At 44.6% G+C, this 16,474-nt stretch overlaps 1 protein-coding gene across 1 annotated transcript in view; it reads right to left on the bottom strand.

Moving 5' to 3' along the window:
- PHYHIP (phytanoyl-CoA 2-hydroxylase interacting protein) overlaps window positions 1-16,474 on the bottom strand; it is a 50,511-nt gene that overhangs the window by 11,254 nt on the left and 22,783 nt on the right. Inside the window, exons 2-3 of the mRNA XM_079955250.1 lie at window positions 8,390-8,573; window positions 2,491-2,665 (exon numbers count right to left, since the gene is read on the bottom strand). Coding sequence (XP_079811376.1) covers window positions 2,491-2,665; window positions 8,390-8,554 — 340 coding nt within the window. The 5' untranslated portion in view covers window positions 8,555-8,573. The remainder of the gene's footprint in view (window positions 1-2,490; window positions 2,666-8,389; window positions 8,574-16,474) is intronic.

Here is a 16,474-nt window from a genome sequence, read left to right as displayed (position 1 = left end):
AAAGTGGTGCTTCAGGTTAAGAACAGTTTCAGGTTAAGAACAGAACTCCGGAATGAATTAAGTATGTAACCAGAGGTACCACTGTAATGGCCCACATTCCCTTTCCCATCCACGCAAGTAGGTCTTTTGAGACTGCTTCAGCGCTTTCAGACAAGGCACCAGCTTGTAGGCCGTAGTGCTGTAGAGCAGAAATGTGGAAGAGTGCAGGAGGCAGGAGTGATGACATTCTCTTCTGGAGCACCACAGTCATTAACAAACCCTCCATAGGGAAGAAGTGATATTGAGTTTTACTATTGTTAGTTGGCAGAAAGAAGTCAGAGAATAAGGAAAATAATCAAGAAGAGCCTGGATACTTCTTTCCTTTTTCTTGACGGGATTCCTACCTCTTGGCACGAATGTCTGTCCTTCTATTTAAAAGCTAAAGCCTGCATTTCAGCTGGCTGAATAGCTTTCCTTAAAGCTCAATGTATTTACAAATTGAACCTATGCAGCCAGCATCCCTGAGTTCAATGGCATTTACACCCAGATAACTATGCACAGGACTTAAGCCAAGCCACAAACAATAGTGAGATGTGTTATTTTATCTCCAGTCTAATTACAGGGACAGTCATGGTAAGCTTCTGCATTTCAAAAATTTACCATTACACTTTTAAAAAGCAAATTGCAGACATTGGGGTGGTTGGTGGGTGAGAGCAATTTGGATTGGGACCCAGGTGCAAGGCAGGGGGGGCTCTCACTGCAGCAGTCCTGAAATGGATCAGGACCCCCACACCTGCAATTTGCTTTGTGCGGCAAAAGCTTTCATTGAAGGGAAAAAAGCTTCCCTTAAAAATGAGTGCCTAGGGCCTTGTCAGCTATCTCAATTCCTTTGAACTTAGTGGGAAGTGGAACAAATTTATCTCTTAGGGCTCATTCAGACTTCTGCTTTCTAGGCACGGGAAAAGTGGAAGTGTGGATGAGCCCTTAGTGAACAGTTGGGTAAAATCCTGCTTGCCAGCTTTTCCTCCTGTCTAGTGGTGGGGAAGCTGTGGCCCTCCAGATGCCCTGGGACCCCAACTCCCACCAGCCAGGGTGGCCAGGCAGCATATGGAGAGCCACAAACAAGTGCTGCATCCCTGTTGTATCTTTTTCATCCATAAAAGTCAGAAGCTTCCCCTTTAAAAATAAGAACAAAAATTTCAAGGTGTCTGGGGTATATGAAAGAGGCCTCCCTGTGGCCGTGACTCCAAGACGTTGCCATCAAGATCAGCAGGTTTTCCAGAAGAGAGCAGCTCTGGGGGCTGCTGTCCCCCTGAATTAGGCCCCCTGCACTGCCCTAGCACCTCTGGCGCAAAAGATCCGCTGCACAAGGCAGCCCCTTTGCCTGGCCTCCTTCTGGGAGGCTGTTAAACAGAGGCAGGATGGCCGTCTCTTAGGGACTCTTTAGCTGTGACTCCAGCCTTGCAGGAGGCTGGACGAGATGAGCCTGGCGGTTCCTTCCAACTTTATGCAATTCTATGATTCTAGCATGTATTTTATTTATCTGCTGATTTATAAGCTGCTTTGCAACCCAAGCTACTTAAGCTGTGTTCTGTAAGACAAAATAACATAAAATACGGAAGAATACAAATTCAGTGATTTAATTTTCATTGAAATGAATGACAGTGTTTCTGCAGTTTTGCAATCAATAGTCCTTAACATTCCTGGTTCAAACTTCCGGAAAAGCCTTCTTAAAGCAAAGGGGCCTTCAATAGGCACCTAAACATCAATCTACCTGGCACTTGTCTAGTTGGTAACTGAGTCAGAGGGCTGTAACAAAAAGAGCACACTTTCTAGCAACATGATAACCTCCAGATCGGGGTGAGGAACCTCCAGCCTGCAGACCAAACCTGGCCCCCAGGCCTCTCTGTTTGGCCCGTAAGGCCATTTACAGGAAGCCATGCCCCCCACCCCGCACCCCAGGTGATGGCAGGAGCAGCATGCTCCATGGAACTTTGAAGGAGAAGGTGGTGAGGGCATTTGAAGGTGTCTTCCCACCTGCCCATCAGCTGGAAGGCAAATGGAAGCATGCTCCCAACCTCTGTGCTCCTTCAAATCTTTGTAGTTTGAAGGAAAAATAGCGGAAGGAGGTCTCTTAAACACACAAATATGTTTACTAAGGACTGTTGGTTCACTTTGAAGTCCCAACAATTGGAACATGGATCAGCGGATGTCATGATGTTGTCAGGCGATTGACAGGTGGGTGGCTCTGCCCAGGGGTGGAGGAGATAAAAGATCTAGCCCTCTGGCCAGAAGAGGTTACCCACCCTGCTCCAGATGTTTACAACCACAATTTCCACCAACCCTGACCATTTATTTATGTTAGCTGGGGCTGATGGGAGTTGTCTTCTAAAACATCTGGAGTGTGATGTGTTGGCTATTATGGTTCTAGTACATACTAAGTGCATCTCTGGGTAGAGGGCGACATCTGCGTGGCACTACCAAGGCTCAAGGCTTCTGCTGAACACTCACCTCCTGTGCAGAATTCAATGGTCTCGCTCCATCCAGACACAAGGTACTCTCCGTCACTCTGCTTCACTGCCGTCTGCACGGCCACGCTGTACTCCGTCCTGGGACTCAGAAACCAATGACCCCGCACAGTCATGGGCAGAGCAACTGCCTTGGCCACGAGCTTGGTAGGGACATCCTGCCCAAAGAAAAGAATCAAGCCGCGTCAGGAATCAAACTAGATTTGGGGCCTGGAGTTTCCTAGGAAAGGGCTGGGCCCAGGCGCCACCACCCTAGGCACCATCAGGAGAAGGGAGAGGCCAAGGTTTCTTGCTTTAATTCTGGATTGGCCACAGATGGGAAGTTACATTCTCCTGGCCTGATAAAAGGCTGTGCTCCATCCTTTGATCTATGGCAGCCTTTGCCAACCTTTGCCCTCCAGATGCCTTGGACTACAACTCCCATCAGGCAGCCCAAAGCATCTAGATGGCCAAAAGTTGACAAAGGCTGGTCCACAAAATAAGATAACCCTTGTGCATCCTGCACCAACCTGCTTTATAGACTAGTGCACTCTCGAAATAGTCTACTTCCCAATTTTTCTACCTTCCCGTATCTGCTTGTCTGCCATGAAAGTTCTGTGTGGCTGCAGCAAAGCACCTGGGCAAAGCAGAGGATTTGACAACCATGTTTTTAGGGTGCTACCTCAGTCCATGCAGGACACTGGCTAGCACTGTTGGGCCTCCCCATTATCTCATGCAAGCCGAGAGGGTGCTCTGCAACTCACAGCTGGCACTCCTGCAAAGCTGTGCAGGTGAAGTCATGGGGGGGGGGCAACCTGCCTTTCAGCAGAACTTTTCCTCCACTTTTTGTTTATTTAAAATACGTACAGAGTGCCCTTTATTCTGAGATCTCAGGATGTGGAAGAAAAATATATAATTTAAATTTATATTATAAGACTAAGGCAGAGGGAAAACAACAACATGACTCATTTGTGCAGGAAGTTGAGCCTGTTTATTCATTACTGGAACAAGGCGCAAGATGCACTCAGTTGCATGTTATGTTAGGAACAGTCAGATTAATTCATCATTCATCATTTCATCATTCATTAATTCATGATTTTGGAATCCTTGGCATAATTTTAAAAAATAATAATAATCTATTAACAGGCAAGAGCAGATTTTTAAAAATTCACCCTGGAGAAGGCCCTCTTTCCCACCATTAAAGATCTTCTAATTCAGGAACCTTTAATCCTGTTGCATTTGTCTATGCATTGCATTAGATGGGGAGGCTTGTCTGTACAGATTGTTTGCAAACTGGAAATGATGCAGTGAATGACAGCCAGAGCTGTAGCTAGGTGATCTTGCACCCCTGGAAAAACTGTCCAGATTGTGTCCCCCAGCCATGGACAAATTAGCTCTTCTTTCCCCCTCTCCTCCAACCAACCCCCCATTCAATTCACCCTCTATTAAAAACCTTTTCTTATGAGGCAATAATCAATATTTTTATTTATAGACATATTTCTGGACATATTTCTAAGCCGATTTTGTGCGCACGCCCCCTCGCCTGCGCCCCTGGCGGGGGCCCACCTCACCACCCCCTAGCTATGGCCCTGATGACAGCCAGGTCATCAACTGGGAGAGGTAGAACTGGTAATAATTGGCCAGTGCTACCAGTTTCTTTCCAAACCCTGGAGCAGGAAAGCGAAGGGGCTGCTTGCTGCCCTATAAAAGTGCCTGTGTGTTAAGATCTTTGGTGAAGTGTGATCATGAGAGAGCACATACCTTGCATGACTGACCCAGGTTCAATCCCTGAAGCATCTCCAGCTAAAAGGACCAAAAAGCAGGCAGTGGGGAAGACCTCTGTGCCAGAAACCCAAGAGAGATGCTGCCAATCAGAGTAATGGCCAGATCTAACAGTTTCCTATGTTCAGAAGAACCTATGCTCAGAGGCCATGCTCAGAAGATGGGGTCTCTCTATAGCCAGCAGGGCTCTACCTTATTCTTCTCCCCATTTGTCTAAGCTCGCCAGACATTATTGAACTACAGCTCCCATCAGGCACAGCAACAATGGCCAATGGTGAGGGATGATGGTAGTTGTAGTTCAGTAACATCTGGAGGGCCAGTGGTTCCCCACACCTGCTTTGGTGGTATTTTGTGGTTTTATTGGCTGTTGCCCATTACTGTTTGATACAGCTCCTTGCCAAGGGTGCAAGGGTGCAAGATAATAAAAGTTCCACTCTAGCACTAGAAGGTGAACAGAAAAGGTTATCGATGATGCTTTCCTAAAACAATGGGCTGAAAAACATTGTAAGAAGAAATTGGCAGCTCTTCCTAAGCGCCATTCTTCTAAAATCATATGCGAGATTATGGGGCAATGAGGGTGCAGCAAGCTCCCACAAATCCCACATGGACCTGTGAAGGTCCCCGGCCAGAGCCATTCAAAACACTACCTGCATCTTGGCTGGAGTGCAGAGAAGTTTCCACCTGCTTTAGGGTCCTATTTGTCCCAAAATGTCACAGTTTAAAAGCTATGGCTCTAGTCTTTTGTTCAGCTGAAGACATTACTTTGATGGGCACTCAACAGCTTTTGATGCCTGATGGCAGCTGCCAGCCACTGAACACCTAACAGCCAGGTTGGGGGGTGAGTGATCTTGCCTTTGTGTGAGAATTAACAAGTTTTTTTAAATATCTGCTGTCTGATTAATGGTGGCAAATTTTTAATCAATCAAAAAGTTTTTAATAAATTAATCTAACTTGTTAACTGACAATATGCTGCAACCCTCCTTATGTGTTTACTATGTGGTGTAAAAGTACATTTTCTCTAAAGGTTTCAAAAATCTTTTGAGCACAACATTCCAGCCTCTACATCAATGTGCATCAAAGTCTTGTTTGAAACACTGAAGAATGGCCGTCCTAGGTGCCATATAAAGATGGATGATGGATGTTGAGAGGCTTTTTGCTTACAGTGCTCGCAGAAGAAAAGGCACAGTATAAATTAAGTGTGGAGAACTATAACATTCATTAAAATAGTACTTGGTTACTGTGGAACACTGCAATATTTATTGCTATCAGTAATTATTGATGAACAGGGCAATATGTTTCTGTGAAATACAGCAGCATTTTACTAGCACTGCATTCCCTGTGTACTCACCTCGGTTTAAGTTTTAAAATGACTAATAGGATTGCTGTATACTCAGGTTTGAAAATGTAACACTGTAGTGAGGTCCGACTATTGCCTCTCCACCCTCATCCCAGGACCCGGCTCTTGCTGAGTTGCTAAACCTGCATCCAGCTTGTACCACTTCGGATTATGGGGGGCTCACATAAGCCCCTATGTCTCCATGCCAAATAAAATACATTCCTGTATATAGCATATCAGGGATACGAATGGACAAGTCAGTCTATTTCCCACCTGTGTCAGCTGCGCATGTTTTCTTTCATAAGCCTGTTCCATTTCCACATGGAACTCCCTGCCCATTGATGGTGATGATGATGAAAATAATATTTCTTTAAGAAGCAACCACATAGTGATGATGATGATGATGATGATGATGATGATGATTTCTACTAATACTACTACCACCACTACTACTTAATGCCCAGGTGTCTTCTAAGTGGTTAACAAAACATCATTAGAAAAGTGCTTTTACTGTACTGTTTTTAGCACCTGTTAAAAACTTATTTGTTTAAGAATGCCTACCCAGACATAAATTTGACAAGCATTTTAATATGCCTTTTTCACGTTTATTTTTAAAACTTCTGATTTTATTTAGATTGGGGGGGAGGAAAGGTTAACTTGTTTTTAGCATCTGATTTTATGAGTAATTTTAATATATTATTTTATATTTTATGCAAACTGCTTAGAGGTTTAGTTGATTAAGTAGTATGTAAATCCTGTCAAATAGATAAATAGATAAATAAAAACGTAAGAGTTAGGCAAATCTGCTCCTGTTTGCATAATTTTGTACATATCTTTTCAAATACCTTGCTTTTTCGTATGCTTTCATTTTAATCTAAACTGCATGTTTTTCTACACATTGTCATGCAAAATTAAAAGAACTGCAAAACCCAAAGGATAACCGCATTCTGATCTGGATAATAGCTTGGGGAAATGCAGACTGAACAAAATCCTTGAGGACCCCTAGCCAAGTAGAAAGTTCTTTCCTAGCCTCCTCTTAGACAGGCTCCTTGTATATGTACAGAGCACTTTTTATATGAATGAACATTTGGTCATGTGAGTCTCCACCTTTGACCTGAAATGGCATGGCCTTTTACCAGCATCCACGCTAGAACATTTAAGGCACTATCATGCCATTTTAAACATTCATGGCTTTCCCCCAAAGAATCCTGGGAACTGTAGTTTGTTAAAGGTTCTGAGAGCTGTTGGAACATCTCTATTTCTCTCCAAGAGCTACAGTTCCCAAGGTGCTTTAACAATCAATCTCGCTTCCCAGGGAACTCTGGGAATTGTATCTCTGCGGGAGGAATGGGGGGGGTGTCTCCTAACAACTCTCAGCACCCATAACCAGGGGTCAGCAAACTTTTTCAGCAGGAGGCCGGTCCACTGTCCCTCAGACCATGTGGTGGACCAGACTATATTTTGGAAAAAAATAATGAACAAATTCCAATGCCCCACAAATAGCCCAGAGATGCATTTTAAATAAAAGCACACATTCTACTCATGTAAAAACACACTGATTCCCAGACCATCTGTGGGCCGGATTTAGAAGGAGATTGAGCTGGATCCAGCCCCCGGGCCTTAGTTTGCCTACCCATGCCCATAACAAACCCTAGGCCTAGGCAGAAACTGACAAAGGGTTTTTAAAAACCCATCCTCTTTCAATGTAGTTGGAATAGCCCAATGAACAGAGCAAGTGCTTTAAAAATATTTGTTAGTAAGGGAGAACATGGTCACACCAGCCAGCAGGCCACCGGGGGTTCTCAACGGAGCAAGGCTGTTTCTGTGGCAACAGCAAATGTGGAAGAGTCAGGAGACGGCAGCAAAAGGGAGGGGAGAAAACCTTCTCACAGAAAGGGTAATGTGTGTGTGTGTGTGTGTGTGTGTGTAAATTAATGTTAAACATTAAGTAGCATTGTCATAGCAACCAACCAACCAACCAACCAACCTGTTAAACAGCATCCAAATTAGTGACTCCATTTCAGAGGGAGAAAGATGTGAGTAATTCATTTCACGACTCTGCAGCCTCTGTTCAGAAACATACTTTTTAAGTGTTCTCATTGTGAGGGTGTCACACACACACCCCTACACCTCAAACAGCTTTTAAAGCTACTCGCCCATCTCTGTTTTATAGTAAGAGAAAGCCTTTGTTCCCAGGCTTCCCTGGAGAAAAAAATTACCACTGAACTAGTTTGCTTTCCGCAGAGCAATGCCCAGAGCCTTCCAAGTGAGAGATCTGGTTATTATCAGAAGCATTGGTAGGTTCATAAATATAGAGGCAGCCACAGCATGGAGGACTGGCGGTAGGCTGCCTAGTGCCCTTGCCTTGTATGTGTTGGACCACTGCTCCCATTAGAACCGACTGTGGGCTGTGCAACCACAGAACATACAATCTAGCCCATCAGGAGGGCATCTCATTGCTCACCCCTAGTGGCTGGTAATCAACAGCTGCCAACAAGGATCTAAGTCTGCGTGCAACTGAAGCAAAGGGGGAATGCTTTTTATTGGCTGAAGGGATTGCTAGTAGAGATGTACTGGAGAGCATGTCTTGCCCCACCCTGTATGCTAGGGATGAGGAACCTGTGGCCTTCCTCAGATGCTGCTGGACTTCCACTCCCATCAACCCCAGGCAGCATGGCCAATGGCCAGAGATGATGGAAGTTGTAGTCCAACAACATCTGAAGGTCCACAGGTTCTTCTGTTTCACCCCTGCTGAACACCAAAGCAGCCCATTGTAACAGCTCACCCGGTGCTTGAATTTGTTGGAGTTCTTGTTCTCTTTTTTGTTCAGGTCGATGAAGTAGTGAGTGACTCTGTCTAAGTCTCCAACATCCATGGCCCAGGAGATCCGGAATGAGTCACAGGTGATGTTGTTGATCTCAATGCTGTGTGGGGTGGACAGCAACTCCATGATCCGGCCAGTTCGGCTCCTATGGTTGGAACAGACAAAAGACAGTGAAAGATGGGTGCTCAAGGGGGGAGATTTGCAGCAACCAAGGTCCAGCTGGGTGTGGCCAGAATACCCTAGAACCCTGGGAAGGCGTTCACACTGGCACAAGGACGAGGTGTCTTGAGGCTGCTTGCCACGGGTGCAGTCACCCTCCTTACCAAATGTTCTGAAGATGGAGAAGGCCTCATAAGCTGCCTTGGGCTGTCAGAGTCTCCTTCTGACGCAGAAAGACATTATTCAACCTGGAACCCTCTAGCTGTAACTGCAACCTTTTGCATGCAAAGCAAACCTTTCCCACTAGGGATGGCAAATCAGTCCACTTCAGTTTTTGTCTCTGTTCCTCATTTTCCCAATCTTAAATTCTGTTCTCCTTGACAGTTTGCAATTTTATTTTATAGAATCTTTTAAATTCATCAGCACTTGGGTTTAAATTTATCCCAATATACACAGTTTTTTGTATGAAATGCTGCCTGAGATTTATTTGTGATATTTATATTTCCCTTAATATAAAGCATTTTGTATGTCATTTTCTCCTCTATATGCATTTTAACGCCACCACCTTAGAATGTACTCTTTTGCACAAATTTATTGGTGGAAGAAATGTACTGCACAATTCAGAGCAGCACAAATCTTAAAGAACGGTGGTGCTTTAGTACACATGCAGTGGTGCCTCGCAAGACAAAAAGAATCTGTTCCGCGAGTCTCTTCGTCTTGCGGTTTTTTCGTCTTGCGAAGCAACCCTATTAGCGGCTTAGTGGATTAGCGCTATTAGCGGCTTAGAAAAAGGGGGGGGGAGCGAAAAAACTCGCAAGACTCGCAAGACGTTTTCGTCTTGCGAAGCAAGCCCATAGGGAAATTCGTCTTGTGAAGCGCCTCGAAAAACGGAAAACCCTTTCGTCTAGCGGGTTTTTCATCTTGCGAGGCATTCGTCTTGCGGGGCACCACTGTAGTGGTTCAAAAAGTGTGAATTAGGCAGATCCACCTTTAAATGTGAACTTAATTGACTTTCTTTTCCACCTGTATCAACCACAGAGCTATGAGCCCTTCCCCAAACAATCCTTACCTCCAGACAGGGACCCTATAGTTACCGGTTCTACCCCAATTACCCCACTCTCCCTCATGTGTCTAATTAATTCTTTCTGCAACCATGGAGCCATCTGAAGAGCGGGTGTCATCCCACACAAAGCCTTGACAGAGCAGACGGCTCCTTGCAGATGTCAGTGCTCAGAGAGTACATGGCAAGCATCGGAAGGGACAGATTCAGAGCAGATGGTGCTAGGGAGGGAAGGGGCTCATGGCCAACAGGCTCAGAAGGAAGGGGGGTATTTTTGTTTTGAGGCAGAACAAAGGGGAAGCTCAGGTAGGGAGGGAAACGCATGTGCAGGCATGTAAGAGGCATACAGAGAAAGAACCACATAGGCATCTCCATATAATTTGGTGTGGAGGCTGAAGTAATCCTGTCTTGCAGAGTATGAAGTCTGTTTTCCATTTCATATAAGGCAGTTTGGCTTAACACCACTGTGCAAACAAGCTGGAGAGTGATACAATTTGGACAATGCTGCAGCTATGCTTCTTTTCTTTTTTAGAATAAGTGTTGCTATTATTCACATAAATCACACGTGCTTGGTGTAAAATTGGTGCACAGCTAATACACAGTCACGCACGCATCCACCTGTGTTGTCCAAACCCGTGAGTGTGGAGAAACAGGCTATATAACTATAATTCTGTAATGCTTGTCACAAAAATGAGGTGTGCAACGTGAGTTTGTGCACTGCATTTGTGGCCCTTGTATGCCCAGGCAAAACAAGTAAAGATGCTGCTTTGGTGGTTACAGATGACTAGAAGGTCAGTAAGCAAGGAGGCTGGTTGCTGCTAGTAGCTACTGAGCCCCCCGCCTCCTTGTACTTGAAATATTTCTGTTACTACACAGCCTGCTTGCCTGCTGCCCCTGCCTTTCCTACTCAAGCAACAAAGATTACTAAAACGCCACAAGTCTCGGGTACTCTTTCTCTCCTTAGAAGGAGAAGGAGAGGCCCTCTTCAAACTGGCCCCTGAAGTTTCCTACCACCTGGGGCAGCAGAAAGAAAGCACATGATGCAACCCAATGCAATGGCAAGATTCCCTAGATTGGCTTTAAGGAAAAAGCTGCTGAAACTTCTTTCCTGTGGGTGGGTGGGTGCCTGCTGCTGTTTTGGCTACATAAGAATTGGCACTTGTACAACTTGGTGGCCATTAGAAAACAGCAGGGATGGGGCACATATGCTCCTCCAGATGTTTAGAACTATTACTCCCATCACAGCCCATGGCCAGGGATGATGGGAGCTGTAGTCTACATCAGGAGGGCACTATGTCACTTCCCTAGAAGGAAGCCAAAGACAACACATATCAGCGCAGCCTTTCTTTAGGGTTTGTTCTGATGCTGTGCTGCCTTTTAATGCGCCCAGGAGTTTCACTGGCAGCAGCATTTGGGGGAGCAATGCATTGTGTGACCAAAGAGGTCTCTGGTCTTAGCCAGAGCAACTGTGCAAGAGAGGGAGCAGAGTACTGGCCTTGGGAGAGTTGTCGCTCTCCCAATTGAAACTGATAGGACTTTACAGTATCAGGGCTGTCATGCTGCGATGTGGGAGAAGAACTGTCCACCTTCTCCAAGTCCCAAAGCTCCCGCTTACTAGAACAAGCAGGACCCTCGGCAGGCAGGCAGGCAGGCAGGCAGGCAGGCAGGCAGAGGGTGGGTGGGTGGTAGCACTGGGGAAGCCTGAGCCAGGCAGGAAAGGGATGCTGTTGCCCAGTGGCACAACATGTGTTTTTCATACCAAAGGTCCCAGATGGCATACCCAGCATCTCCTCTCTGGAACCCTGGGGGGCCACTGCTAGTCAGTGTAGGCACTACTGAGCTGGATGGAACAATGGTCTAACTTGGTACAAATCTTCCTACATCCCGAAGGCACCAACCGCATCTTCCTTCATAACTATGGGGATGTTAACGGCAAAAGAGCTCTCCAGGTTGCAAGCCAGAAAGCCAACTCAAGGCTGCAGTCCTAAGCCCAGTTACAGAGTGGGCCATTTCTAAATACACATGCTTAGGACACAACAGCATAAGGGCTGGAGCAATCATTGAATCACAGAATTGTAGAGTTGGAGGGAACCCTGAGGATCATCTAGTCCAACCCCTGCAATGCAGGAATATGCAGTTGTCCCATCAGAGGATCGAACCTGCAACCCTGGTATTATCAGACCATGCTCTAACCAACTGAGCTATGCATGCCTGAATTTTATTATGTCAATGTCTAAGATACTTTACAAAACCTCTGTGCTTAAATTACACACCAAACCAGTTGCCTTTTCAAAGAAGGAAATCAGGTTTGGCATGATTTGTCCTTAAGTAATCCATGTTGGCTGCTTATTATCCAATTGTCTCTTATGTGCTTACAAATGGATTGTTTTATGATTTATTCTAATAGCTTGCCAAGGGTGGACGTTGATTCCAGACATGTACAAGCATAACTCGTGTGTGTGTGTGTACTCTCACCTTCAGTGTTTGCCAAATGAAATGGAGGCCTATAAAGAATGTTAGCCAAAACGCTTGCAGACAAAAAACACAGAGTTGCCAGAGTTGTCTGAACTAGGAGATTCATGTTGTGACTTTAACAACTTGCCAGCTGACCAAGAGATGCCAAAGTTATTGCTTCTTCCACCTGCCCCTCTCTTTCCCCTGCTTGGTATACCCCTGGAGATAGTCACAAGGAAGGAATAGAGGTAGATGGCAGAACTGGGGAGGAACAGGAGGGGGAGCTGTCTCTGCTGCCTAACTGGTCATTTCAAAGCTACAGCATGAATCTCCGGTTGCAGCATGGCAATCCAACAGAAGAGGCTTCTGACAGACAGACAGATGAAGAGTTAATCGCTACTTGACAGCTAAGAGAAAAACGCTCACAAGTCACTGTGAAGTTTTTATAGTGGACCCTGGGAGAATTAAATCAGGTCTATGCCAAATTCAGACATAAACACACAGGATAGCCTTTGGGCAAATCTCTTTTACTCAGCCACAATGATTCTATTCTAAAATGTGAGTAACAGTAGGAAGCCTCACAAGGTATTGTGGGGATAAATGAGACTCTTTTGAGTTACCTCAGCTTTCCCACTGCAGAGCTCCAGTGCCCTTAACAGCCTCATAGTGGCCATGAATCAGGGGTAGCCCATCAGGGGCCCTCCAGATGTTTAGAACTTCAACTCCCATAATTCTGGAGCATTGACCATACTGGCTGGGGCCCATGGGAGTTGTAGTTCTAAACATCCGGCAGGTAAACTGGTTACCCCTATCATAAATCAACAAGTGATAGTTTTGCCATCATTGAAATTTTCACGCCAGGTCCAGTTTCACTTGATGATTTCTGGCTGTTATGCTGCTGCTAAGGGCACAGGAGTCCCGTCAGGAGGCTACCCTACCTGTTTAAAAAAAGTAATCTCATTAGTCTGGAGGCAAGGTTTTAAAAGGAGATAATGGCTATGAACAAGAGGAACCTGCTGTTCACTCTCTTGTATCATGGAAGCTCAAGAGTACCAAAGCTATTAACAAAGCAAAAGCAACAAAACACCATTTCCACAACACACACGAGAAGCTAAAAGGCTCAACAATGTCAGTTTCCTGTAAGAAGGCCTACAAACCCAGGTGGGAGAGGGGCAAGTCAGTGGCTGTTGGATGACATACCAATAGGATGCAACTTTACAGGTAATAAGCTTGCAAATACAACCTTATGCATACCCTCCAACATTTTGCCAATGAAAATAGGGACATCTTAAATCTATTGTTGTTGTTGTTACTATTATTTTACTATTTATACCCCACCCATCTGACTGGGTGGCTTTCAACACTCTGGGTGGCTTTCAACATATATAAAAATATAATAAAACATTAAACATAAAAAACAACGTCCCTATACAGAGCTGCCTTCAGATGTCGGATAACTCCATACCCTCCAACATTTTTCTGATGAAAACAGGGATGTCCTAAGGAAGTGGGACATTCTGGGGTCAAACAGAAACCAGGGCGGCTTCTGTAAATCCAGGACTGTCCCTGGAAAACAGGGACACTTGGAGGGTCTGCCTCATGGCCTCCGTTGTCCCATCTGGGCGTTTGGCTTGAGCCTTGGCACCTCTTTTTAGAAATGAGCTAACAGGCCTGGCAAATGCATCCGTCTCATGAAGCTCCTACCTTCTGGGTAGAGGGGGGAAGTTGCTGGGAGAAGTTCTCAAATTCAATCACATGTGGCTTGCCACCCCCACCTGGAGAGTTGTGTTCATTCAATAAAACAAGCTAGGGCTCAGTCTGAGGAAAAAGTAGTAATTAGTCAGTGTGCTCAGGCAGTAACTGGCAGCAAGACGCTGGGAAACCCAGCCAACTGGGATATGTTTACAGGAAGGAAAGGGTCTGAACCATTCCTGCCTTGTTCCAAACTGTAGATGCTTTCCCTAGTTCTGTACAGATTAGTGAGGTGGTTAAATTGATTAGACCTAAATGCAAGCTGTTTGTGCCCTAGTTAATTTCACTCTTTAATTCAAAAAAGACTTCACACTTTTACTTTTTTTTTACACACACACACACACACACACACACACACACAGCGGTAAATATGCACATTGTCTTGATAAAAAAGAATATAAACATGGTTTAAATCTACTCTAGGCATGGGGTGGAGAAAAGTCTATTAAACGAATCATATATACTATTCTGTGGGTTCCAATAACAGGCATACCAAAACACACACAAACAACTAGACATACTCAGGGGCTAATCCCAGTATTATACAGTACAGCTTGAATCACTACCCAAATCCTAGCCAAACTAGTTTGACCAGGGCAGAATACATATGACAGCGCACATGTTTGCTAAGGAAATGATGTTCTCAAAACAGCACCTTACAAAAGCTATAATATCTGAACACCCCTCAGTTGAGCAAAACGTCTGTCTGAATTGAGGATGCAGGAAGAGTTTTCTGCTCTGCCACAGAGTGTAGAAATGGCTGTGACTTTGGATAGTTTTAAAAGCAGATGAGACAAATTCAAGGAGGAAGCTAGAGCCAGGTGGCTAAGGCCCTCCCACCAAGGTGCCCACCAGCATCTGGTGACATCCTGCTGTGGAATCTAGAGGCTCTATATGGCCTTCAAAACCTGCAGCAGCCATGAGTGAGATTTGCCCTCCATGAATTTGCTGGTCCCCTTTACAGCCTTTTCAGCACTGGGAAGCTATGAATGTTTCAAGGGGTCTGGTGCTGCTTTAAGGGAATGGTGCGGAGGTGGCCTGGCACAAGGCGACTTCCTATGTCCCTAAAGAGGCCCCTAATGAAATGTAAACATCTACCTCGCTCCAGTCCCATTGGTGTGGCTTCACAGTTTCATAGCAAAATTAATCCAGACTAAACCACTTCCCATTCCATATTAGAATGTCTGGGATAGAGCATGGATAGGAGAAAGGAAAATGTGAATCTGGTTTGGGGAAGCCAGTTCTAAATTAAAACAGACCAGCTCTTTCAAAGACCTTGTCATCATAACAGAGCATATGTGTTACGGCAGAGGCAGCTGGCCTATGTGACTCCAAAATGCAGTTTGGTTTACTCTGGCTCTAAAGAGAAGCATCCTGTATATTAACAAGAGGAACTAACTTGGTAGGGTGAGGCCTTATCTAGAGAGGACAAGTCTGTCCACCCCCTTTGAGTGGGGGAGGGGCACTGGATGAGTCATTTCCTGGGGTGAGTTTCCTTGCCCCTTTTCTTCACCCTTCCAGTTTAACTATGTAGGTGTAGACTAGGGTTTGAACTGCATGATTTACAGGTGGTACATGACCCCAGTTAAGCTTGCAAAAATTTACCATTTGCCCGATAATAAATGTTGGAAATGTAAAGAGACTGAAGGTACATTCTTTCACCTTTGGTGGACTTGCCCAAGGATTAAGGCTTTCTGGGAAATGATCTATAATGAAATGAAAAAGGTATTTAAGTATACCTTTTTGAAGAAACCAGAGGCCTTTCTCCTGGGCATGGTCGGCAAATGGGTGCCAAAGAAGGACAGAACTTTTTTTATGTATGCGACAACAGCAGCAAGGATACTTATTGCAAAATATTGGAGGACACAAAATTTACCCACTCTGGAAGAATGGCAGATGAAGATGATTGATTATATGGGTTTGGCAGAAATGACTGGCAGAATCCGTGACCAGGGAAAAGAGTCGGCGGAAGAAGATTGGAAGAAATTTAAAGACTATTTGCAGAAATATTGTAAAATCAATGAATGTTAGAATGATGTTGGAAAGAAATTAAATGGTTTCCAGCTGAAATGTTAAGAGATATGGAAAATAAGGTTTTGAAATAAGTAAATAGAACTAATGATGAGGATTTGCTGAACAAACAATCTGAATGGGAATATAAGAAAGGGAGGTATGAGGAGGTTGGGAAAATAAGGTAAAAGAAAATAAGTGAATGGAAATTGTATGTGTTTTTCTTTTTTTCTTTTTTTTAAACTGTTTTTATCTCTGTATTTCTATATTTTTGTATTTTTCTATTTTTGTTGTTCTTTTTTCTTTTTGTATCATTTTTGAAACTTTAATAAATATCTTTAAAAAAAATAATGAACTGCATTCCTAGCAGAGCCAAGTACCTAAAAACCTTCATGGAGAGTCAGTGTGGTGTAGTGGTTAGAGCATTGGCCTAGCAACTGGCAAACCAGGGTTCAAATCCTCACTCAGTTAAATAGCTCATGGTGACCTTGCATTTGTCACTGCCTCTCTGTCTAATCTACTTTACAGCATTGAGCCAGGCAAAATCGTGTGCACTGCCTAGAGCTCCTTGGAGGAAATTTAGTGTTATACAAATCTATGGAGAGACTACA

This window comes from Podarcis cretensis (genome assembly GCF_951804945.1).
Source record: "Podarcis cretensis genome assembly, chromosome: 15".
Classification (NCBI taxonomy): domain Eukaryota; kingdom Metazoa; phylum Chordata; class Lepidosauria; order Squamata; family Lacertidae; genus Podarcis; species Podarcis cretensis.
This window is presented reverse-complemented; position numbering and strand designations above follow the sequence as displayed.